This window comes from Cervus elaphus, chromosome 18, assembly GCF_910594005.1.
Source record: "Cervus elaphus chromosome 18, mCerEla1.1, whole genome shotgun sequence".
NCBI lineage: Eukaryota > Metazoa > Chordata > Mammalia > Artiodactyla > Cervidae > Cervus > Cervus elaphus.
Window position 1 is genome coordinate 108,011,332 of NC_057832.1, and position 25,639 is coordinate 108,036,970.

Consider the following 25,639-nt stretch of genomic DNA (forward strand, 5'->3'; position numbering starts at 1 on the left):
ACTCCTCCTACAGGACCTCTGTCCGCAGTAGTAAATAGTTTTTCCAAGCAGTTAATTAACAGCTTTGGGTAGACACTGTGAAGCCCCGCCCCATAGGAGGAGCTAACACAGTCGGACCGAATTATGTGGTCGATCGTTAACAAATAAACGCTTAATCTTTTTAGGGGAGCTAAACACACTGAACTGAAACACACACAAAGGACCAATCAGAGGCCGCGGTTCCCGGAGCTCGGGGGGCGGGGCTGGGAAGCGCCCTCCCACCTCCCAGCCTCCGGCCGCAGCTGTCTGAGCCTCGCGGGCTTCGGCAGGCCCCGCCCGCCGATCAGACGCGGCTGGATAGGACGGCTCTCTCCCTGCCTTCTATTCGGTTGCTGGGAGAGGGAGGGCGGGGGCGTGGCCTGAGGTGGGGCTCGCGGGCCCCAGAGAAAGGCTGGGAGGCGAGGGCGGGCTGGATTCTACGAGCGCCGCGGCGGTTGGCGAAGCGAACCGGGCGCAACCTCCCCGATGCGAAGAGCAGTCCCCGCTGACAGATCCTCTTCTTCCGGCCGCGCCACCCGGGAGGCGGATCCCCGGGGCCTGAGGAGGCTTCCTCGGCCCGCGCCTCCGTCCCTCCCTCTCCTGCGGGTCAGCGGAGCGGCCTAGGAGGAGGAGGAGAAGGAGGTCTATCGGGGGAGGCGGCGGGCCGAGAACGCGCTCCCCCTTTCCCGGCGGCAGCGGCGGCGGCGGGGGCAGGACAATGGAGGTGGCTGTGGAGAAGGCGGCGACGGCGGCCGCGGCCGCTTCGGCGGCAGCCGCCGGGGGGCCCTCGGCGGCGCCGAGCGGGGAGAACGAGGCCGAGAGTCGCCAGGGCCCCGACTCGGAGCGCGGAGGCGAGGCGGCCCGGCTCAACCTGTTGGACACTTGCGCCGTGTGCCACCAGAACATCCAGAGCCGGGCGCCCAAGCTGCTGCCTTGCCTGCACTCCTTCTGCCAGCGCTGCCTGCCCGCGCCCCAGCGCTACCTCATGCTGCCAGCGCCCATGCTGGGCTCCGCCGAAACCCCGCCGCCCGTCCCCGCCCCCGGCTCGCCGGTCAGCGGCTCCTCGCCGTTCGCGACCCAAGGTGAGAGGCGGGAGGGTAGGGTGGGGTGGGGAGGCCGGCGCCCCGGGGCGGCGCGGCGACCCGCTGTCACGTCGCCGCCGCCCGGGGTGCTCGGCGGGGGAGGGGCGAGGAGGGTCTGTGCTGGCGGCGGTGACATGGAGGGCCCGCGCGCTCTGCGGCGTCCGCGCGGCCCGCGAGCAACTTCCCCCGGCGCTGTGGACTTGGCCGAGCTGCTGCTCCCACCCTCCCGCCCCCCAGCCTTCTCCTCCCGGCTGCGTGGCCCGTGCAACCCGTACTTTTGTAAACCTCTGTCGGAGTGCACTGTTGTCTCTCTCCGGCCCTTTGCCGGCTGCATCTAGTTAACCGCTACCCTCTGCCTCCCCGCAGCTTTGTCCAGGTGATCCTAATCATCTCGTCTGTACCCACGTTATTTGAGCTGGCGAGGGGAAGGGAGGATGAAGATGCGGTGGTGGGGACTTTTCTTTGGTTACATATCGGATTCTGTTTTTTGGTTTTTTGTCTTGCGTGTTTGGGGTTATTTACCTTGATGAGCCCTTAGTTCTCTCCGATAGGGACAAAGGAACTAAGAGATGGTGTTTTGTGGTGCTTCTCTTTGGGGAGATTTTGTTCTGAGACGGTAAATGGTAAAGACAAATAGAAAAAAGTGATTTGGATTGCAGCATTTTCTTGGATTTTGTGGACAGCAGCTGGAAATGTTGAAGTTACTGTTCTCTTTGTGGTGTTTGTTATCGTATAATGAGACTTTTGACAGGTAGGTCCCGTTGCTAACGTTAACAGGTTTTGAAACACAAAGTTGAAGTAAGCACAGTAAATTGTTTGTAGTAGAATAATTGAGGTTTTCAACGTTTACATGGCGAATATTTGAGCACCTCCCTTTAAAAAAGACAAAATAACCGGAAACAATTCGGTTTTACATATACTGCCTTTTTAAAAGGGACTAGTTGATGTAGTTACAGAAAAATTGCTAATTAAATAATTGAGCTAGATCAAAGAACACGTGAAATTGATGCTTTTAAATAGGTTGCAGTGTTAGACTCTTGATTTATTTATATGTAAGGAACAGTGTCTAGTTGAAAGACAGTTTTCCATGGGTCTGGCTGTTTCTGCAGAGCTTGCCAGGGGAGGTACTGACTGACTGCCCTTTGTTTCTCTTTTTAAAGGATGTTTGTATAAGGAAAAGCCTTGTATGGTAGAGACAGTGTCTACCATCACAGCAAAGAGGAACCATGTATATGGTGCAATAGTAACAGATCAATGTCTCCCGGGGTAGAAGGCAGGCATGCTTATTGCCCATCATAAAAGATTAGGGTTCCCTAAACTTGGGCTTCCTCTCCTGCAACACAGCCCATTGCTTGTGTTGCTTAAGCAAGTGTCAACTGACCCTCTTCACCTTGCCAGGTGAGAACTGGGGCTCTGGGAACCAGTGCTGAAGTGTTGATGCTTTGGCTTATGTTATTACTGGAAGTAATAAACTGCCCTTTGTCTCCGATTCACCAGTCTCATGCCTTCTCCCAGCTTCCATGTTAAGCTAGTACTTTGTTAGTTTGCAAGTAGGGTAAAAATCTCAGATCCTTCATGCTAATTTGCTCTTGACATGGCCCACCTGTTGGAAAGTTAGTACAGGTGAAACTTAAATTTTAGTTCTTAATTTTTAGACACATTTAAGGGTTGCTTTTATTTATATTTTAAATGTTTAAAATGGCCAGTAGCCAATTAGGATCTGAATTTTGCATAATTCTAGAATTAAGATGTATTGTGTTCCAGGGCTTGAGATTTAGATCTGAATGAATGAGAACATGAGTAATAAAAGCTCTGATCCTCAATTCTGAAGCAAGTTTGCAATTATAAAGTTCTCAAAATGTTGCAGTCTCCAAATATTTTTTCTTTGTGTTTCTACTGTAAGCCAGAGTTCAGGAAAGCTTTTAAATTGGAAGGTAATGTTTTTGTTTTTTTTATACTGAGGAAGGTGTCTTTTATAAACCAATACTTCCGCATATATTGCTAAAGAAAAAAAGTTAGGATTATCTTCAATAAATTAAGAATACTATGTTGAGTCTTAATAACTTGAATATTTTCTCCCTTCCTCTCTCCTTGCAGACTTATTCTAATACTAGCTGTAGCAAAAGTTAATAGACACTTTATTTCAGAACCACAGTTAACCCTTAAGCAGCACGGTTTGAACTGCAAGGGTGCACTAACACAGATTTTTTTCAATAGTAAATACTAGAGTAGTACATGATTTGTCATGGGTTGAATCCAAGGAGCAGAACTGGCATGGGGAAGGTCAACGGTAAGTTATATTCGAATTTTTAACTGCACAAGTGTCAGCACCCCTAACCCCCAGCTTGTTCAAGGATCAACTGTAAATAAGGTTCATTATCTCTGTTCTTCTTCTCCTAATGAACTTGTGGGGACAGGCATCAAAGGTCAAACCACAATCCTGTCAGGAGCTAAGCAAGTAACTGAGATGGGGAACTAGAAGGCTTGGGTAAAATAGGGAATGGTGGGAGAGAAAGGAAGGGAGCAAACTCTACTTAGCTTCAGCTGGTTGTCCTGTGATAGGGCAGGACCAGGGTTGGAGGATCTTTAATTTTTAATGAGAAGTCTGAGGTCTGGAGAAATGTAACATTTCTCTAGTATTAAATATTGGCAAGTAATTAACACGTACTCAGTGTGGACTCTTTCTGTAGGCCAAACAAAACTAGTTTTGTTGAGGCCACATGTGTTGCAGTTAAACTCAGATTTACATCTAGTCAAAGCTATGGTTTTTCCAGTAGTCATGTATGGATGTGAGACTTGGACTATAAAGAAAGCATAAAGATTTAGATAGGGGATTTTCAAATTTTCACTTTACTAGAATAACCTGGTATGCTTGTTGCAAATAGTTTTCTAGACCTCTCACCCCAGAGAACTCGGTATGTCACAGCTTTACTTAAGAGTTCTAGATAATCATAAACCCTAGTGGTTGGGTTTTGTTCTGTGTGTGTGTGTGTTTTAGTTCAAGCTGTATTATTCCAAAGTACAGTTGCTCAAAGAGGATTCTTTAGAAAATGAAGACCAAATTGAAAATGTAGTGTTCTCAGCACCATCAAACCTAGTTTCCCTTTCTGTTAAGTGCTTTTTGTTGCTCCCTTTGTTATCCTAAATGAACTTTAGGAAGTGTTTTCTAACTTTTTTTTTTTTTTTTAACAAAAATCAACATAATGGTTTGATTGTTGTAAAGAAGAAACAAAGCTAATTTGTAACAACAAAGATACAGTTTTTGTAAATGCTTAGACACAATTCATGGTAGCCGCCAAGCCCATATTGAGAACATTGTTTAAATTTTGTATGGCTACCAGTTAGAAAATGAGTGACCACAAGACTTTTCTTAGTATGCAGTAATGCCCAGGAAAGGGGCAAGAGCTTGGAAAATATTTTCTTTAGATACATTATAATACATGAAATCAGGAGACAAACTGATCTTAAATGTTATAATGTTGTGAAATGTTACAATGTTATTTAATATTTTATAGTGGGGATGTACTGTTCAGCCAAAGAGTAGCAAGCTCTAAGAGCTATTTTTAAAGAAGACTGAGCACACTTTAGAAAGGGGTCACTTTAGTTGTCAAAGGGAGAGTAAACTATGAGTCCATCAGTTCCCTTTGTTAACTGGCAATCTATAACACGTAACCATCAATTCTGGGAGCTGATTTCTTTTGTGAAGTTTGTTCTGAAATATTTTATGATACAATGTTCTTTAACAATATTGAAAGTGGTATTTAAATTTTTTTCATTTCCAATTGTTGCTTACACTTTGAAATACAATTGACTTTTGTATGTTGATTGTATCCCACTCTCTTGCTAATAAATTCAGTTAAATCTAGTAGTTTTTGTAGATTCCTTAGGAATTTCAACGTAGACTAACATGTTGGTTGCAGGTAGTTTTACTTATTTCTTTTCATTTTTTTTTATAATTCATGACAATTTTTTCTCTTACACTAGCTAGGACTTCCAGAGAAGTTTAGTTAGTTTCAGTATTAAATGAGAGATGACATTCTTTTTCTTATTCCTGATCTCAGGGATAAAACATTAAATTGGGCACTGTCACAGCAGGGGATGGAGGGTGGTATGAATTGAAACATACACAGTAGCATTGAAACACACACACCACCGTGCATAACACAGCTCGTGAGAAGCTGCAGTATAACACAGGGAGCTCAACCTCATGCTCTCTGACCATCTAGAGAAGTAGGGTGGAGGCTCGAGAGGGAGTGGGCATGGATATACTTATGGCTGATTCACGTTGTTGTATGGCAGAAACTAACACATCACTGTAAAGCAATTATCCTCCAATTTAAAAAAAAAAATTAAGTTGCTCACCATTAATATGTTAGCTTCTTTGTTTTTTATAATTGCCCATTATCAAAAAATTAACAGGTTCCCTTCTACTTCAAATGTCTTAAGGGTTTTTACCATGAATGAATGAAGAATTTGGTCAAATGCATTTTCCATATTTATTAAAATGGTTATGTGGTGGATTTTGTTTTTTTTTTCCCTGTTACTGTGGTGACTTACATTGATTTTCATATGTTACACCAGTCTTGAATTCTTGGTCACAGTGTATTGTCCTTTCTGTGCATTTCTGATTTTGACTTGCTAATACTTTAAGGATTTTTTTTTTTTCTTATATTCATGAAGAACATTGGTGATACAGTTATCTTATGTTCTTACCTGATTTTGGCATCAAGGTAATACCTAAAAATATGGTATGAGGTGTTCCCTCCATCTCTGTTTTCCGAAAGAGTTTTTGTATTAATGTTAATGCCTCCTTAAATATTTGACAGAATTCACTAGTGAATCCACATGGGCTTGTTTTCTTTATGGGGAGGATTTTGATTAGGAATTCAGTGTCTTTAATAGAAATAGGGCTATCAGATTTTTTCTATTTCTTCTTGAATCTATTTCAGTAAATTGTGTGAATAAAAGTATATGATTCAGCTATTTGGTACATTTATTGGCATGAGTTTGTTCATAACATTCTTTTATCCTTGTAGTGTGTTCAGGAGCTCAATGATGTTTCATCTTTTGACCAATGGGTTGCCTAGAAGTGTGTTAAATTTATAGATGTATGGGGGACTTTCTAGATAGCTTATTTCATTAGAGTAAAAAAAAAAAATGCTCTGTAGGATTTAAATCTTTTGAAGTTTATTGAGACATTTTATGTCCTAGCATATCATCTGTTTTGATGAATGTGCACTTAATTTAAATTCTCAGTTTGCCGGGAGTAGTGTTCTGTAAATGTTAATTAGGTCAAGTTGGTTGATAGTGTTGTAAAAATATGTTATATTTTTATTGTTTTTTGTCAGGTTTGTTTTTTGTTTTTGTTTGCTTGTTCTATTAGTTATGGAAAAAAGAATGTTAAAATCTTCAATCGTGATTGCTTATTTATCACTTAATTCCTTTTTTCCAGTTAGTTTCTGTTACAGGTATTTTGAAGCTTTGTCTTACTGATGGATTGCCTGCCCTAACACTGAAATGTTCTTCTTTATCTTTCATACTATTTCATGATATCTGTTGTTGTTCAGTAGCTCAGTTGTGTCTGATTCTTTGTGTCCGCACGGACTGCACACACCAGGCTTCCTTGCCCTTCCCCATCTCCCAGAGCTCGCTCAAAGTCATGTCCATCAAGTTGGTGATGCCATCCCACCACCTCATCCTCTGTTGTCCCCTTCTCCTCCTGCCCTCAATCTTTCCCAGCATCAGGGTCTTTTCTAATGAGTCGGCTCTTCATACCAGGTGGCCAAAGTACTGGAGCTTCAGCTCCAGCATCAGTTGTCCTTCTAATTAATATTCAGAGTTGATTCCCCTTAGGATTAACTAGTTTGACCTCTTGCAGTCCACGGGACTCTCAAGAGTCTTCTCCAACACTACAGTTCAAAAGCATCAGTTCTTCGGTGCTCAGCTTTCTTTACTGTCCAAGTCTCACATCCATACATGACTACTGGAAAAACCACAACTTTGACTAAATGGACCTTTGTCGGCAAAGTGATGTCTCTGCTTTTTAATATGCTGTCTAGGTTTGTCATAGCTTTTCTTCCAAGGAGCAAGCATTCTTTTAATTTCATGACTGCAGTCACCATCTACAGTGATTTTGGAGTCCAAGAAAATAAAGTCTGTCACTGTTTCCACTGTTTCCCCATCTATTTGCCATGAAGTAATGGGAGTGGATGCCATGATCTTAGTTTTCTGAATGTTGAGTTTTAAGCCAACTTTTTCACTCTCCTCTTTCTCTTTCATCAAGAGGCTCTTGAGTTCTTCTTCACTTTCTGCCATAATAAGGGTGGTGTCATCTGCATATCTGAGGTTATACATATTTCTTCAGGCAATCTTGATTCCAGCTTGTGCTTCATCTAGTCCAGCATTTCACATGATGTACTCTGCATATAAGTTAAATAAGCAAGGTGGCAATATAGAGCCTTGATGTACTCCTGTTATCTTATTATAGCTATCAGTTTTCTTATCTTTGTGTTTAAATTGTATATTTTTTCCATCCTTTTACTTTTAACCTTTATATTTTATCTCTTAGAGGTAATGTATGATTGTGTCTTGCTTTTTATCCAAGTTGTAAAATTTTACTTTTAATTGTTTAATGTATTTACATTTTAAGTTATTATTAGTATGATCCAGTTTAAGATTGCCATCTTTTTATTTATTTTCTCTTTCTTCCCTGTGGGCTTCTAGTATCTTTTTTCCCCTCTCAATCCCTTAGCAGCTGCTCTCTGGTAAACTTCTATAAGTCTCACCCTGCACATGCATGGTAGCCTCAGCCAAGGAATCAGAGAAACCCTTCATAGATTGCGGTACCCTTCCTCTGTGCAGTTCCCTTCTCTCGAGTGCTTACCTATTTCACCCCCCAAATTTTCCTCTGGCTTCTAATCTGTGTCCTGCTTAGGCCCTAGTTCCCTGTACCACAGCCAGAATATAGTTCCCAGGTAGAGAATCAAGATATTATAGGGGCTCACTTCCTGAGTTTTCCCTTTTTCAGGGATCACTGGCATCCATTTCTGTGTTCAGTGCCTGAGAACAGTTAACTTCATATGTATTCTTCCTAGTTAAATATAGTTGTTCATGTCAGACAAGCTTGTCCTGCTGTTAGTTACTCTGTCCTGATGGACAGTGGATGTCAGAAGACCATTTTTTAATCACATTGCTTTTTCCCTCTCTACTCAGATGTGGTAATCAGCAAACTTTGGTCCTTAGATCTCTAGACTTTTCCCTTTAATTCTTTCTTCTTAGAGACTGCACCAGTTTAAACTGTCACATAGATGCACATGTCTCTTGTATCTTCCTATAACCTTGATCCCTTTCTCAAATTTTACTTGTGTATTTTCAAGTATATACTAGACCAGTAGTCTCTAAAATGGAATGTGTGCCATATAATGAAATAAAATACCTAGTGAGGAAGGGAAAACATTAGAACTTATTTGCATAAATTAAATTTGAAAGTACTTGCTTGTGTAGATTGTTGTGGTCTCATGACTAAGCATGCCACTTGGCTGCGTTGCACATACCATATGATGAAGAGAAGTGAGGGTTGCTGCAAGCCCGAAAGGCACCTTTGTGTGAGTTAGCAATAAGGCTTTTCTTGGCATATATAGCACCTGGGGAACACCTGGCTTAGCAAGTGGTGTGTCTGTAATCATCATTTGCCCTGTTAAATTAGGCAGTCCCTGGTGCTGTATCTGAATCTCCCCTTGCCTACCCACCAGATTTAGTTGTGCTTAGAGCCCTGGAAGATTGAGACCTGGGAATCTTTCATAAAAGCGAAAGACAAAAATAAAACTATACACAGCTGCCTTGGAGGTGATGAGATTTCTCTACTGTAGACTCTATTGTGTTTTTTTTCACCTGCAAATCATTACACAATTTACATGTGCTTGGATAAGCTTATGGACTTTAACTGTCAAAGATTGAAGGTCATGATAGGCCATTACCAGGATCCTGGTGTAAAACCCTCTATTCTCCATTCCTAGGGAAGTTCCATATGGATGCCGCTCAAAGTCCCGTGGTCTCCAGAGTCTGAAAAGTCCCTAAATTTTTAGATGTAGGGCACGTGTGCCATAACCATTAAAAGTGATTCCCACCCCCAAATCTATGGTCAATTCATCTTTGACGAAAGAGGTAAGAATATACAGTGGAGAAAAAGTCTCCTCAATAGGTAATGCTGGAAAAACTGGACAGCTACTTGTAAATGAATCAAATTAGAACATTCTCTAACTCCATTTACAAAAATAAACACAAAATGGATTGAAGACCTACATATAAGGCTGGATACTATAAAACTCCTAGAGGAAAACATTAGGAAGAACACTCTTTGACATAGATCCAAAAAATACTGCTATGACTTGTCTACTAGAGTAATGGGAATAAAACAAAAATAAGCAAATGGGACTTAATTAAACTTAAAATATTTTGCACAGTAAAGGAAAGCATAAACAAACAAACTGGTAACCTAAGGAATGGGGTAAAATATTTGCAAACAATGTGACTGACAAGGGATTAATTTCTAGAATACATAAGCAGCTCATATAGTTCAATTAAAAAAAAAACTCAAAAATGGACAGAAGGCCTAAAGACATTTCTCCAAAGAAGACATCCAGATGGCCAACAGGTACATGAAAAGATGCTCAACATGGCTAAATATCAGAGAAATGCTAATCACAATCACGATGAGGTAGCACTTCATGCTGAATGGCCATCATCAAAAAGTCTACAAATAATAAATGCTGGAGAGGTTATAGTGAAAAGGGAACCCTCTTACTCTGGTGGGGAGAATGTAACTGTGGAGAAGAGTATGGAGGTTCCTTAAACTAAAAATAGAAATACCATATAATCCTGCAATTCTACTCCTGGGCCTATATTTGGAAAAGGTGAAAACTTGTAATTTGAAGAGATACATGCACTCCAATGTTCATAGCAGCACTATTTACATTAGCTAAGACATGGGAGCAACCTAAGTGTCCATTGACAGAAGACTGGATAAAGAAGATGTGAATGGAATGGAATATTACTCAGTTCTGTTCAGTCACTCAGTCGCGTCCGACTCTTTGTGACCCCATGGACTGCAGCACGCCAGACTTCCCTGTCCATCACCAACTCCCGGAGCTTACTCAAACTCAGATCCATCGAGTCAGTGATGCCATCCAACCATCTCATCCTCTGTTGTCCCCTTCTCCTCCCACCTTCAGTCTTTCCCAGCTTATTACTCGGCCACAAGAAAAGAATGAAATGATGTCATTTGTAACAACATGGATGGACCTTGAGGTTATCATACAAAGTAAGTCAGTCAGAGAAAGACAAATGCCATATATGATTTTTATGTGTAATCTTAAAAATGATGAACTTATTTATAAAACAGAAATAGATTCACAGATATAGAACAAACTTACCATTACCAAAGAGGGAGAAGGTGGGGGGATAAATTAGGAGTTTGGGATTTAACAGATACACACTACTATTTCTAAAATAGATAAACAACAAGGTTTTATGGTATAGAACAAGGAACTATTCTTAATTTCCTATAATGATGATAATGGAAAGGAATCTGAAAAAGAATATGTATGTATTTTTATATAAACTCCAATATTCTTGTCTGGGAAATCCCATGGACAGAGGAGTCTAGCAGGCTCCAGTCCATGGGGTCACAAAGAGTTGGACATGACTGAACAACTAACACTTTCATATATATATATACACACATACACACGTATGTATGTATGTATGTATATAAAAAACTGAATCACTTTGCTGTATTCCTGAAACTAACACAACATTGTAAATCAACTGTACTTCAATTAAAAAATGATAAATTCTTAAAAAAAAAAAAAGTGATCCCCAATCCAATTAAAAGTGTAGAGGTAGTTCCAGTTAAATCTATAATCAAGATTGAGTACTGTTGACTTGCTTCTTCCCCAGTGACAGAAAGCTGAGCTCTTAGAAATCAAGACTGCTCATACTTGATAATGTCGTCAATGTTTTGTAGAGGACTAGATACTTGTCATTCTTGACACCTGAATATGCAATCAGTGGTGGGTTAGCTGGCGAGGAGATCCACATTGTGTAGAAAGCTATAACCGTTAGTGCCTGGTTGCTGCCTTATTTTGTGTTTAATTTTTTCAGGTGTATGGAGTTGATGGTGTTGTGAGTTTTCCCACCATGCTTAAATTGTTTGAAATCTCATTTTTAGCTATCTTAATACTAATTTTGCAAGTATAACATTAGAATAGCCGAACTGACACATTATAGGTTTTTCATCAGTCTTGTTAGGAAGTTAACAGCAGTGACTATCTAGGTCTAACAAGGAGTGGACCTGAAAGTTTCAAAATTAATAAGAAGATTCTTTGAAATTGACATTTACTATTTTAATGATGAACTGCGCCTTAAGTGTATATTACATCTTGGACCATTAGTCCGTAATGGTATGAAACTTTCATGATTAGAAATACATTTAAGAGTATTTCATTCTTTAAAAATATCTTATATTTTTGTGATTTATTATGTACAAGGTACAGTAGTTTTTAGTATATATACATAATATATATGTAGGGTGCTTATTCAGATATTTGTGTTTAAAACAATGCATGAATATGACTATCAGCTGAATTATCTCAATGTTTTTGCATGTTTGTCTAGTCTTTAAAAACATTTTTCACATTCTCCTTAAAGTTGCAAAACAATCCTATTCCTCAAAGAACTTCGTTTTGATTTCTTTTAATAAAAATAGTTCATAGGTATTCATATTATGGTACAACAAAATTTAAATTCTTAAGTAATATTATTTAATACTTAATTCTTAATAGGAGTTCTTAATAGAAATTCTTAAATAGCAGTCATAATTACCAGAGTATCTTTATTTTGATTATGGATGGATAGGCTCCCGGGGATCTCTTAACTAAATATCTTCATCACTAAGCTTAGCCAGGAAGAGAGCCTAAAGCACTTGATATTTTTAGTGTCTGTCTGTCTCTATACTGATGTATGTTGATTTCTATTTCTTCCTCTCCTCATCAATCTTCTAGACTTGTCCTATTGTTCAAGTTCTCCTCCCACTTCCCTGACCCTTCCTTTTTTATCTTCTTGCTGTCTTCTGTTTCTTCTTCTGGTCTTAGAAAATAGAGTGTGGAGATCACCTAGGACAAGCCTTTAGGAATTCTTACGTGTAATGACTACTGGGCTGCCCTTGTGGCTCAGCTGGTAAAGAATCTGCCTGTGATGCAGGAGACCTGGCTTCCATCCCTGGATTGGTAAGATCCCCTGCAGAAGGGAAAGGCTACACACTTCAGTGTCTGGCTCAGATCTTGAACTCCTTATTGCCAAATTCAGACTTAAATTGAAAGTAGGGACAACCACTGGACCATTCAGGTATGACCTAAATCAGATCCCTTATGATTGTACAGTTGAAGTGAGAAATCTATTAAAGGGACTAGATCTGATAGAGTGCCTGAAGAACTATGGATGGAGGTTCGTGACATTGTACCAGAGACAGGGATCAAGACCATCCCCAAGAAAAAGAAATGCAAAAAAGCAAAATGGCTGTCTGAGGAGGCCTTACAAATAGCTGTGAAAAGAAGAAAAGCGAAAAGGAAAGATATACCCAATTGAATGCAGAGTTCCAAAGAATAGCAAGAAGAGAGAAGAAAGCCTTCCTCAGTGATCAATGCAAAGAAATAGAGGAAAACAATAGAATGGGAAAGACTAGAGATCTCTTCAAGAAAATCAGAGATACCAAGGGAACATTTCATGCAAAGATGGGCCCAATAAAGGACAGAAATGTTATGGACCTAACAGAAGCAGAAGATATTAAGAAGAGGTGGCAAGAATACACAGAAGAACTGTACAAAAAAAGATCTTCATGACCCAGATAACCATGATGGTGTGATCACTCACCTAGAGCCAGACGTTCTTGAATGTGAGGTCAAGTGGGCCTTAGGAAGCATCACGACTAACAAAGCTATTGGAGGTGATGGAATTCCAGTTGAGCTATTTCAAATCCTAAAAGATGATGCTGTGAGAGTGCTGCACTCAATATGCCAGCAAATTTGGAAAACTCAGCAGTGGCCACAGGACTGGAAAAGGTCAGTTTTCATTCCAATCCCAAAGAAAGTCAATGCCAAAGAATGTTCAAACTACCACACCGCTGCACTCATCTCACACGCTAGTAATGCTCAAAATTCTCCAAGCCAGGCTTCAGTAATTCATGAACCATGAACTTCCACATGTTCATGCTGGTTTTAGAAAAGGCAGAGGAACCAGAGATCAAATTACCAACATCCACTGGATCATCAAAAAGGAAAGAGAGTTCCAGAAAAACATCTATTTCTGCTTTATTGACTATGCCAAAGCCTTTGACTGTGTGGATCACAATAAACTGTGGAAAATTCTTCAAGAGATGGGAATACCAGACCACCTGACCTGCCTCTTGAGAAATCTGTATGCAGGTCAGGAAGCAACAGTTAGAACTGGGCATGGAACAACAGCCTGGTTCCAAATAGGAAAAGGAGTCTGTCAAGGCTGTATATTGTCACCCTGCTTATTTAACTTATATGCAGAGTACATCATGAGAAAAGCTGGGCTGGAGGAAGCACAAGCTGGAATCAAGATTGCTGGGAGAAATATCAACAATCTCAGATATGCAGATGACACGACCCGTATGGCACAAAGTAAAGAAGAATTAAAGAGCCTCTTGATAAAAGTGTAAGAGGACTTTTATCTTGTGAAAACTTGTTTTTATCTTGTGAAAACTTTTATCTTGTGAAAAAGTTGGCTTAAAGCTCAACATTCAGGAAACTAAGATCATGGCATCTGGTCCCATCACTTCATGGCAAATAATGGGGAAACAGTGTAAACAGTGGCTGACTTTATTTTTTGGGCTCCAAAATCACTGCAGATGGTGACTGCAGCCATGGAATTAAAAGACACTTGCTCCTTGGAAGAAAAGTTGCGACCAACCTAGACAGCATATTAAAAAGCAGAGACGTTGCTTTGCCAACAAAGGTCCATCTAATCAAAGCTATGGTTTTTCCAGTAGTCATGTATGGATGTGAGAGTTGGACTGTAAAGAAAGCTGAGCACTGAAGAGTTGATGGTTTTTAATTGTGGTGTTGCAGAAGACTGTTGAGAGTCCCTTGGACTGCAAGGAGATCCAACCATTCCATCCTAAAGGAGGTCAGTCCTGAGTCTTCATTGGAAGGACTGATGTTGAAGCTGAAACTCCAGTACTTTGGCCACCTGACTCATTTGAAAAGACCCGGATGCTGGGAAAGATTGAAGGCAGGAGGAGAAGGGGATGACAGAGGATGAGATGGTTGGATGGCATCACCAACTCAATGGACATTAGTTTGGGTAAACTCCGGTAGTTGGTGATGGGTAGAAAGGCCTGGCGTGATGCAGCCCATGGGGTCGTAAAGAGTTGGACATGACTGAGCAACTGAACTGAACGACTACTGGATAAGAATGAACCTGCAAAGGAGACAGACAAGAAGTAGGAGAAAACCAGAAAAATGTAGTATCATGGAAGTAAAAGAAAGAAAGTGTTAACAAAGGCAATAGTGGTTCATAGTGGCAAGCTCCTGCAAGGGCTAGTAAGAGAGGCCAAGAGGATTTTAGGGTTAGAAACGTGGAGGTCTTGCAAAAGTATGTTGTGGTAGAGAGGTAAAAGGGAAAACCATGTTAGGGTGAGTAGGAGGTAAAGAGACATAGATGGAAAATTTACCAACTTTGTAAAAAGAAAAAAGTTTACTTCTGGGTGAGGGAGGAAAGGGATAAGGCAATACCCGGGAAGAAAAAAGGAATTGAGGAATATTTGTTCTTTTTGCAATTCGGAAAGACTTAAGCATGTTTGTTTATTGTTTATACAATATTTAAAGGTTACTCTCCATTTTACAGTTATTACAAAATACTGGCTATAGTTCCTGTGTTGTGCAATACTGTCTTACATGCAGTAGTTTGTATCTCCTTCCCCTTATCCTTATATTGACCCCCCCCCCCCGCCCCAACACAAACACATATATACTGGTAACCCTAGTTTGTTCTTTGTATCTGCAAATGTGCTTCCTTTTTGTTTTCTGCACTAGTTTACTGTATTTTTTTTAAGATTCCACATATGTAAGTGATATCATGCAGTACTTGCCTTTCTCTGACTTACTTCACTTAGCCTAACGCCTTCCAAGTCCATCCATGGTGATGCAAATGACAGAATTTTGATTTTTTATGACTGAGTAGTTTTCCTGTGTGTGTGTGTATACACACATACCACATCGTCTTTATCCAGTTATCTGTTGATGGACACTTAGGTTGCTTGTGTATCTTGGCAATTATAAATAATGCTGCTGTGAACATTGGAGTGCATATGTCTTTTTTGAATTAGCATTTTTGCTCTTTTCAGATACATACTAGGAGTGGAATTGCTGGGTCATATTGTAGATCTATTTTGGGATCCATTCAAGTGAGCTACTGAACATACAAAAGAGATGTGTGACTATGTGAGGCCTCTGAGAAGGCAGAGTAGGATTGATCCAAGGCATAGGTAGAGACATTGGTGACTGGATAGGAGAAGAAACATTTTCTTTATTGTAAACAGGAGAGAAGGCAAGAAAAGTCATAAATATAGAAGGTTTCTCTGTGTGTCCTCAAAGTGGATGGTATTTCCCAGTAAAATGTATTATGATTGCAGATCATGTTTGCTGCTAAAGATCAAAATTATGGTGATACTGAAACCGGTTCTGATGTGATGTAGCCACAGAGTGTAGTCTGTACCTGAGCTCATGGCTCTTGTGAGGAAAAAAATTCCTTTATTGAGTTGAGCAGATAATAGAAACCACTTGAGGCTTGCAGCAAGGAAGTTTTTTGAAAAGGAGCAGAGACTTCTGACAGAGATATCAGAAGAAGGTAGAGAGAGTACCCACTTGGTTAATTTGAGCAGAACATTATATACTTTTCAGTTGGCTGCTAAGAATAGATAAAAAGAATACCTCTAGGTTGTAAAAGTTCCACCAGACCCTTTCCCAAGGCATACATCCTGAGATAACTTCAGTATAAAAGATTAGCCTGTTACAACTCGTCATAGGAAACTTCTCTTACAAATATAGGAAAACAACATAATATGAATTATGGAATCTACTGTGGTTTTACACCTTTCAAAGATATTATATAAGAAAAAAAGACAACATCTCTCTGAATAACAGATCTAAAGAAATGGAGATAGCATTGTACCTTAGAGATATAATGAAACCTATTTCTGCAAGTAAAACAGAATGTTATGTAAAAATAACATAAACCAGAATTACAAAATTTAGAAATGAGATGACTGTGCTACAGTAGTCATGAAAAGAAAAACTGAGAGCTAAGGAATAAAATTATAAGTATTTCAGAAATTAAAACGGAAAGTTCTTGAATAGACACTCTTGTCCTCGTGCTCAGTCCCACAGTTGAGTCTGACTCTTTGTGAACACAGGGACTATAGCGCACCAGGCTCCTCTGTCCATGGAATTCTCCAGATGAGAATACTGGAGTGGGTTGCCATTTCCTCCCCAGGGGATCTTCCCTACCCAGGGATCAAACCCACATCCCCTGCATGGGCAAGCGAATTCTTTACCACTGAGCCACCTGGGAAGCCAAGACACTCTAGAAACTACCATAAAAGAAGTAAAGGGTAGAAAAGATGAAAACAAATCAAACAAGTAGAGAAAGAGATCAAAGAAATTCATAGAGAAAAAGACAAGATCTTCTATTCTCATACCCATAAATAAATGAACATTTATAATAGTTGTTGTTCAGTCACTGAGTCATGTCCAGCTCTTTGCAACCCCATGGACCGCAGTACACCAGGCTTCCCTGTACCTGAAGAGTACTAAAATAAAGGAACAGGGAAAAAAAAATTACATTCCAAGAAAATGTCGTTGAAAATATGATAAACATCTATATTGAAAGGGCATATCATGTACCTACAGCCACCACTGAAACATGTTACAGGGTTTTAAAGAAAACATTTTGGACATCTATAAAAAAAGACTACATCACTTATAATGCAAAGAATGTCAGATTATCACTGGACTCCAACATCAACATTAGAGTCCAGAAGACTGTAAAGATTTTGAGATTTTCACAGGAAGAAAAGGTGAGAAAAACAATATCCAAGGTGACTCAGCATTAAAGAAATCTACCTACCAATGTAGAGACTATATCCAACTGATTTTCAAGCATAAAGGCTACGTGTAAGAACTTAGTGAGTGTTGTCCTTACACCCCCTTACTAAGGATACCAGATTTTGCTGTGTTTTATTTCTCATGTTAGTATCAGTTCAGTCCAGTCAATCATATCCGACTCTTTGCAACCCCATGGACTGCAGCACGCCAGGCTTCACTGTCCATCACCAACTCCTGGAGCTTGCTCAAACTCATGCCCATTGAGTCGGTGATGCCATCCAACCATCTCATCCTCTGTTGTCCCCTTCTCCTCCTGCCTTCGATCTTTCCCAGCACCAGGGTCTTTTCCAAGGAGTCAGTTCTTCTGACTCCAAAATATTAGAGTTTCAGCTTCAACATCAGTCCTTCCAATGAACACCCAGGACTGATCTCCTTTAGGATGGACTAGTTGGATCTGCTTACAGACCAAGGGACTCTCAAGAGTCTTCTTCAAAACCACAGTTCAAAACCATCAACTCTTCAGTGCTCAGCTTTCTTTACAGTCCAACTCTCACATCCATACTTGACTACTGGAAAAACCATAGCTTTGACTAGACGGACCTTTGTCAGCAAAGTAATATCTCTGCTTTTAAATATGCTGTCTAGGTTGACATAGCTTTTCTTCCAAGGAGCAAGCGTCTTTTAATTTCATGGTTGCAGTCACCATCTGCAGTGATTTTGGGGCCCCAAAAAGTAAAGTCTCTCACCATGTACAGTTCTAACTGTTGCTTCTTGACCTGCATACAGATTTCTCAGGAGGCAGGCCAGGTAGTCTGGTATTCCCATCTCTTTAAGAATTTTCCAGTTTGTTGTGATTCACACAGTCTAAGGCTTTGGCGTAGTCAGTAAAGCAGAAATAGATGTTTTTTTGGAATTCTCTTGCTTTTTCTGTGATCCAACAGATGTTGGCAATTTGATCCCTAGTTCCTCTGCCTTTTCTAAATCCAGCTTGAACATCTGGAAGTTCACGGTTCACTGTTGAAGCCTGGCTTGGAGAATTTTGAGCATTACTTTACTAGCGTGTGAGATGAGTGCAATGGTGCAGTAGTTTGAATATTCTTTGGCATTGCCTTCTTTGGGATTGGAATGAAAACTGACCTTTTCCAGTCCTGTGGCCACTGCTGAGTTTTCCAAATTTGCTGGCATATTGAGTGCGGCACTCTCACAGCATCGTCTTTTAGGATTTGAAATAGCTCAATTGGAATTCCATCACCTCCAATAGCTTTGTTCGTAGTTATGCTTTCTAAGGCCCACTTGACTTCACATTCGAGAACGTCTGGCTCTAGGTGAGTGATCACACCATCATGGTTATCTGGGTCATGAAGATCTTTTTTGTACAGTTCTTCTGTGTATTCTTGCCACCTCTTCTGAATATCTTCTGCTTCTGTTAGGTCCATACCATTTCTGTCCTTTATTGGGCCCATCTTTGCATGAAATGTTCCCTTGGTATCTCTAATTTTCTTGAAGAGATCTCTAGTCTTTCCCATTCTATTGTTTTCCTCTATTTCTTTGCATTGATCACTGAGGAAGGCTTTCTTCTCTCTCCTTGCTCTTCTTGGAACTCTGCATTCACATGGGTATATCTTTCCTTTTCTTTTTTGCCTTTAGTTTCTCTTCTCTTCTGATTATTATTCGTTTTGGTCAAACAAGTTTACTCACTTGTTTAAGGTGGTGAATGCTTTTCTTCACCCAAAAGATTGGTTTTTGTCCCTTTTGTAATGAATACTTCCTATGAGTTTGGGGATCTATGAATATTCAGTTTCCCAAATCCTTGGATGGACATGCACTGCTAACTCGTGCATTTATCAGTTGTTAATGTCATGTTACAAAATGGTGATTTTTTTATATCATTCCATGCTTATTGGTTGATAATTTACTACTTCAGTGACATTTTACTGCTTCAGTGACATTTCCCTTTTTCATTTATTTATCATTATTAGGGGCGTCTCTGATTTTTTTATTTAATATGTTATAATCCATTTCTTTTTTTTTTTTTTTTAATTTTGATAATCAGATTGTTCCCATTTGGGTAGTATAGACCCCTTCAAGTCTACTTCTTGTTTGACACAGCCTTGTTGATTTTTGAACTTTACTTTCTGACAAAACACAGAGTTTCTAGATTTGTCTTATACTTTTTCTATATCAGCCTGAATTATTTCTCCAAGGATCCTTGATTCGTTATTTTGATGAAGTCCAATTTATCTTATTTTCTTTTGTGCTATATCTAAGAAGTCTTTACTTACCACCAATGTTTTCTCCTTGAAGTTTCTTAATTTTATGTTTACGTTCAGGTCAGTGATCTGTCTTCAGTCCATGTTGATATGTGGTATAAAGCATAGATCCAGATTCATCTTACATGTGGATGTTTTCACTTTCTCACCACTGCTATTGAGAAGGCTGTTCTTTGTGCTGCGCTGCCCTTGTCAAGTGTCAGTGGTCTGTGTGTGTCTGGGCTTCTTTCTGCCCTCTCTGTTCTATTCCACTGATCTGTTTGTCTGTTTTTATGCCAGTACTATGCTGCTGAATCTGTATATTACTGTCAAAAGATCTTATTTCAAAAAACAACAGGGAAGATGTTCTGCAGGAAATTCTTATGTCTAACTGTAGAATTGAATTTAATATTAATAACAGGGAGAAGGGGTGACAAATTAGTATTCACTTGTTTGTTACATGCCCTGACAAGGTAGACATAATACAATTATTCAAGAACTTAAAGAATATAGTTCATGTAAATCTTTCCTGAGGAAGCTGTTAGAGAATACATTTCAAGCAACCAAGAAATGATTTTATAGGCTTATTGATTGCCTTATAGAAATTCACTAGGGCATCAAAGAATATTACTTTAAATAGATACTGGGGGATTCAGTACAGAGATGATATGAGAGGCAAAAGGAGCTAATTTCTATATTACTTATACTAGGGAATCAATAGACAGTATTTATGAAAGGACTAAGGTTATATAAAGGTATTTATATAAAAAGGACCATTAGGACAAAAACCCAAACTGTTCCTTAGATACCAAAAGAAATATACTAAGTCACTTCAGTCGTGTCCAAATCTGCAACCCCATGGGCTATAGTCCGCCAGGCTCCTCTGTCCATGGGGTTCTCCAGGCAAGAATACTGGAGTGGGTTGCTGTTTCCTTCTCCAGGGTATCTTACCAACCCAGGGATCGAACCCATGTCTCTTATGTCTTCTGCATTGACAGGCAGGTTTGTTTTCTTTTTTTTTTTTTTTTTTTTACCACTAGTGCCACCTGAGAGGCCTCAAAAGAAGTACGGAAGGGGCAAAAAAGAACAAAGGAAATAAACACAGTGAAATAATTGTCTGTCTCTCTGTGAAAGAATTGAGACCATATCAGGCATATCATTACATGAGCTTAACTGGCTTCTTAAGAGAAATATATTTTGAAGTTAATTAACATAACAAAATCTACCCCTGTGCTGTATGCAAAAGATACAACGACAAATCGAAAGTTAAGAATAAGAGGTTAGACAAAGATATGCCAGACAAAGAAAACAGAGGTCACTATTTGATGTTGCACAAAGTAGAACTCAGGCTAGAAATTCTTTGAAGAGGTAACATAAGATTATAAGCTGCAAGTCTTAATGAAAATGTATTATTGGACAGATTGATATTAATGACAATTTTGATGATTTTTTTAAAAGTTTCAGGAGAGTCAGTAAGAATTAGAGCATATTAATAAAAGAAGACTTAAAAATCTCAGTTGAAAATGGGTCAAGTGACCAGAAATTTTATTAGGTTATTTAAGACCTAAATAACACAACCAAAAGGTGGATCTCATGTCTGTATATTACATATGGGAGAATGCATCATCTTGAAAATGCATGTGGAGCATTGATGAAAAAAATGATTTTTTGTTGATATATAAACAAAACAATCCAAAAACGTCCCTGAAATAGATACCACATTTTTGGACTAAAAATCAGTAGAGAAAATTGAAAAAGACCCTTCTACCTGGAAACTAACAAACATACTGCCAAACAACTCTTGGCTTAAAATGAAAATTCAAATAAAATTGTTGAGTTTCCTGACATAACACATCAGAATCAAGCCTTTAAACTGGGGGTCGGTAAACTTTAAAAAAAAAAAAAAAAGAAGGATAGTAAATATTTTAAAGTTTGTGGATCATATGTTGTCTTTTGCAACTTTCAGATTCTTCCATTGTAATGTGGAAGTAGTCATAAGATATATAAATAATTTAATCTGGCTGTTCCAAGAAAACTTTATTTACAAAAACAGGTGACAGACTGGATATGGCTCGTGAACATCTGGGTTATAGCCAAAGCTATTATCAGTAGAAAATTCTTAGTGTAAAATGTTTACATCAGTGAAAATGACAAACAGTGAATACTCAAAAGGTAGAAAGACACCAAAAGAAAAGAATGCAGAAGGAAAGATTTAATAAAGAGTGGGTTTTAGGTAACAGAAAAGTAGAAGTAATACATGTAAGCATGACAATATGCTCATAATAGTAGAAATACAAATTAAAACTATAGTGAAACACCATGTTTTCACTGAATACAATGGCAAAAAAACAAAAAACATGTTATACATGAAACTGGAGAAAGTAAGACACTCAGCAGTGTTGGTGATGGGAATGTGAAAATGGTAGAACTTCTGTGGTGTGGAATTTGACAACACCTAGCAAAATGGGAAATGCATTTCCTCCTTGACCCAGCAATATTCACTTTCAGGAATATATCCCAAAGGTAGGATTGCAGAAGTGTGAAACTGGATATACTCAGGGTTGTTGCGGTAGTGCTTGCAATAGTGGAAAGTTGGAGTGACTAGCAGTAGACTGGTGTGATACCCTATCATTGTGCAGATGTAGAAAAGCAGCGCGGAAGATCTCCACAGTGTGCTGTGGAGCGAATTCCAGGGTGTATTGCTGAGTGGAAAGTGGCAAGATGCTAAAGAATGTGTCATGCTGACGTCCGAGAAGTAGAGTGAGATGTGTTAGTGTGTGTTTCTTACCTCTGTCCACTGAGGTAGCCTAAAAGCAGTATCTCAGTAACAAGAAATAAGCAAGAGAGAGACTAAGGCTCCACACTCCTGATGCAGGGGCCCAGGTTCAGTCCCTCGTCAGGGAATTAGATCCCACATACTCCAAGTTGTGTGCTGTAACTAATGCACACATTTTTTTTTTAATAAATAAATAATGTTTTAAAAAAGAAGTAGGGGGAAGAAGAGAAATAAGTGAGAAGGAAAAAGAGAATATATATGCTTATATTTTTAAAAGAAATAATAAAAAACTAAAAATGGCTACTGATGGAGGCAAGAGGAAATAGGGAAGGGATAGGGATGAAACCAGACCCATGTCAGTGTAACTTATATTGCAGTATTGATTTTTGAAACAATATAAATGTGTTATATAATAAAAGATAAAGTAATAGCAACCCCCCAAAAAAAAATTCCCACCCCTGAACAAATGAATATAATCAACCAAGTGTCTTAATCTGGTTGATAATAATAGTAAAGGATTTTTTCAACTGATTTTAAATCACAACATTAACTGTATTGTTATATCCTAAATAGAACAATAAATTTTATATTTCATTCTGTGGCTTATTTTTAGTTATTATTCTGGCATGGATACTTTGAAACTCCCTGTTTCATCAGCATAAAGCAAATAGACTGTATTGTTATATCCTAAATAGAACAATAAATTTTATATTTCATTCTGTGGCTTATTTTTAGTTATTATTCTGGCATGGATACTTTGAAACTCCCTGTTTCATCAGCATAAAGCAAATAGATAATTATGTTAATGGAATCAGGCCAAGGAATTTCCAGGATGATAGTGAAGCAAAGTCCAGGATGGTAGCTTGCAGCAGACTTGAGGGAAGATTGTGTATGTTTATGTATGTATGTGTGTTCAGTTGCTCAGTCATGTCCAACTCTTTGTAACCCTACAGACCGTAGCCCACCAGGCTCCTCTGTCCATGGGATTCTCCAGGCAAGAATACTGAAGTGGGTTGCCATTTCCTCCTCCAGGGGATCTTCCCAACCCAGGGATCGAGTCCCCTGCATTGCAGGTGGATTCTTTTCCACTGAGCCACCAGGGAGCAGCTGGAGAAAGACTTCAGAGAAGGATACATCTGAGTAAAAAAAAGTGAAATTCATAGACCACTTGATATACTTGAACATACTGAAAGGGATTTGTTGGAAAGTTCGGGGCTGATTTAGTGACGAATACCTAAAAACTAAGCAAATTATAAAATGTAGAAACTGTTAATTACATCCAGCAAAACTGAGAAGTATAAATGTAATATGTTCTGTGATTCAGTTGTGAATATTAGTAAATGCTCATATTTTGATTTAATGGAAAACTAATAGAAATGTTAGGGTGATAAAGAGGGAAAGAGTTTTGGGAGTTTATCCATCATCTTTCATTGTGCACTTGGGCAAGGGGCCTCCTTTTTTTTATAATAACCCTATACAACTTAAAAATACTTGGTGTCATGTATTAGCAGAATTAAAAGAACTGGAAAGCATGATGATTAATAGGTCATGGCAAATTAAATTGTTTTAAAAGTAGAAAAAGTCTCTTAAAAATCATACCTATGACACTAGTTAGTTAGTAAAAGTCAACTTGTTTAAATATTTAACTTGATTGTGAAATAATCCATTATTTTTGTGTTTTATTTTCCTACATATTCAGTATACATTTAAAAAGTACTAAGCTAAAAGTCAAAGCTCCTTCCTTGACTTTGTCAACTTTCTTTTCATATCTATCAGAAATCTGTTCCCTTTTCTTTAAATCCTCTTAGATCAGACTTTCTCTATTTCTTAGGATTGTTTCAGCTATTTCCTAACTGTTCTTACTTTTTCAGTTTTGTTGAATAGGTTCCCCCCTCCCCCCAAATTAGGACATTTAAACTTTTTAAAATTGTGACGAAAACACACATGCAATAAACAGTTTAAGTGAACACTCATTTAACTACCACCTAGATCAAGAAATGAACATTGCCAGTACCCCAGAAGTTGCCTGGGTCTCCCTTTCCCATTATCCCTTCCCATCTCGTAGATAGTCACTTTCCTCATTTCAGTTCAGTTCAGTTCAGTCGCTCAGTTGTGTCCGACTCTTTGCGACCCCGTGAACCACAGCACGCCAGGCCTCCCTGTCCATCACCAACTCCTGGAGTTCACCCAAACCCACGTCCATTGAGTCGGTGATGCCATCCAACCATCTCATCCTCTGTCATCCCCTTCTCTTCCTGCCCTCGATCTTTCCCAGCATCAGGGTCTTTTCCAATGAATCATCTCTTCACATCAGGTGGCCAAAGTATTGTAGTTTCAGCTTCAACATCAGTCCTTCCAGTGAACACCCAGGACTGATCTCCTTTAGGATGGACTGGTTGGATCTCCTTGCAGTCCAAGGGACTCTCAAGTCTTCTCCAACACCACAGTTCAAAAGCATCAATTCTTTGGTCTTAGCTTTCTTTATAATCCAACTCTCACATCTATATATGACCACTGGAAAAACTATAGCCTTCACCAGACGGACCTTTGTTGACAAAGTAATGTCTCTGCTTTTTAATATGCTATCTAGGTTGGTCATAACCTTCCTTCCAAGGAGTAAGCACGTCTTTTAATTTCATGGCTGCAATCACCATCTGCAGTGATTTGGGAGCCCAGAAAAATAAAGTCAGCCACTGTTTCCACTGTTTCCCCATCTATGGTAAATATAATTTGGTCTGTTTGGGGACTTTGTGTAAAAGGAACAACATTGGTATATTTCATTTCTTGCTATTTTCATTAATCATTGAAGGAGTCATACATGTTACTGCATATAAGCTATAGTTCATTCATTTTTGATACTGTTTAATAACATACTGTACAAATATACCACAATTTTTCTGTTGTTACTGGGCATTTGAAATGTTGCTCATTTTGGACAGCTATTATTTGTTTCAACTATTAACATTCTCATTAATGTATCTTGCTGTTCATGTACAGGAGTCTCAAGTTTTGTGTGTGTGTGTGTTTTACTGAAAAGTAGAATTCTGGGTCATGGGGTATGCAAAAATTAGATTTAACTTTTACCAGCTCTTTTTTTTTTTTTTTTTTTTAACCAGCTCTCTCATACACCCACCAGCAACTAGCCTATGTTCCTGTTGGCTAAGATGTGGATGCTCACCAGCATTTGATGTTATCCTTCCTTTTATTTTTCTGGCAATCTGATGGGTGTTTCTTCTTAACTTTTTTTTAATCTGATACACATATCAACCATTTGAATTTCCGTTATTGTGAAGTGCTTATTCAAGTCTCTTTCCTATCTTTATATTGATT

General features: G+C 39.1%; 1 protein-coding gene across 2 annotated transcripts in view; it reads left to right on the forward strand.

The window, feature by feature from the left end:
• Positions 1-405: 405 nt before the first annotated feature.
• Positions 406-25,639, forward strand: part of TRIM24 (tripartite motif containing 24) — a 107,598-nt gene continuing 82,364 nt past the window's right edge. Inside the window, exon 1 of one of the 2 annotated variants that reach the window (XM_043871913.1) lies at positions 406-1,100. In XM_043871913.1, the coding sequence (XP_043727848.1) occupies positions 737-1,100 (364 nt within the window). In that variant the 5' untranslated portion in view covers positions 406-736. The remainder of the gene's footprint in view (positions 1,101-25,639) is intronic. The other variant, XM_043871912.1, reaches the window with a different exon arrangement.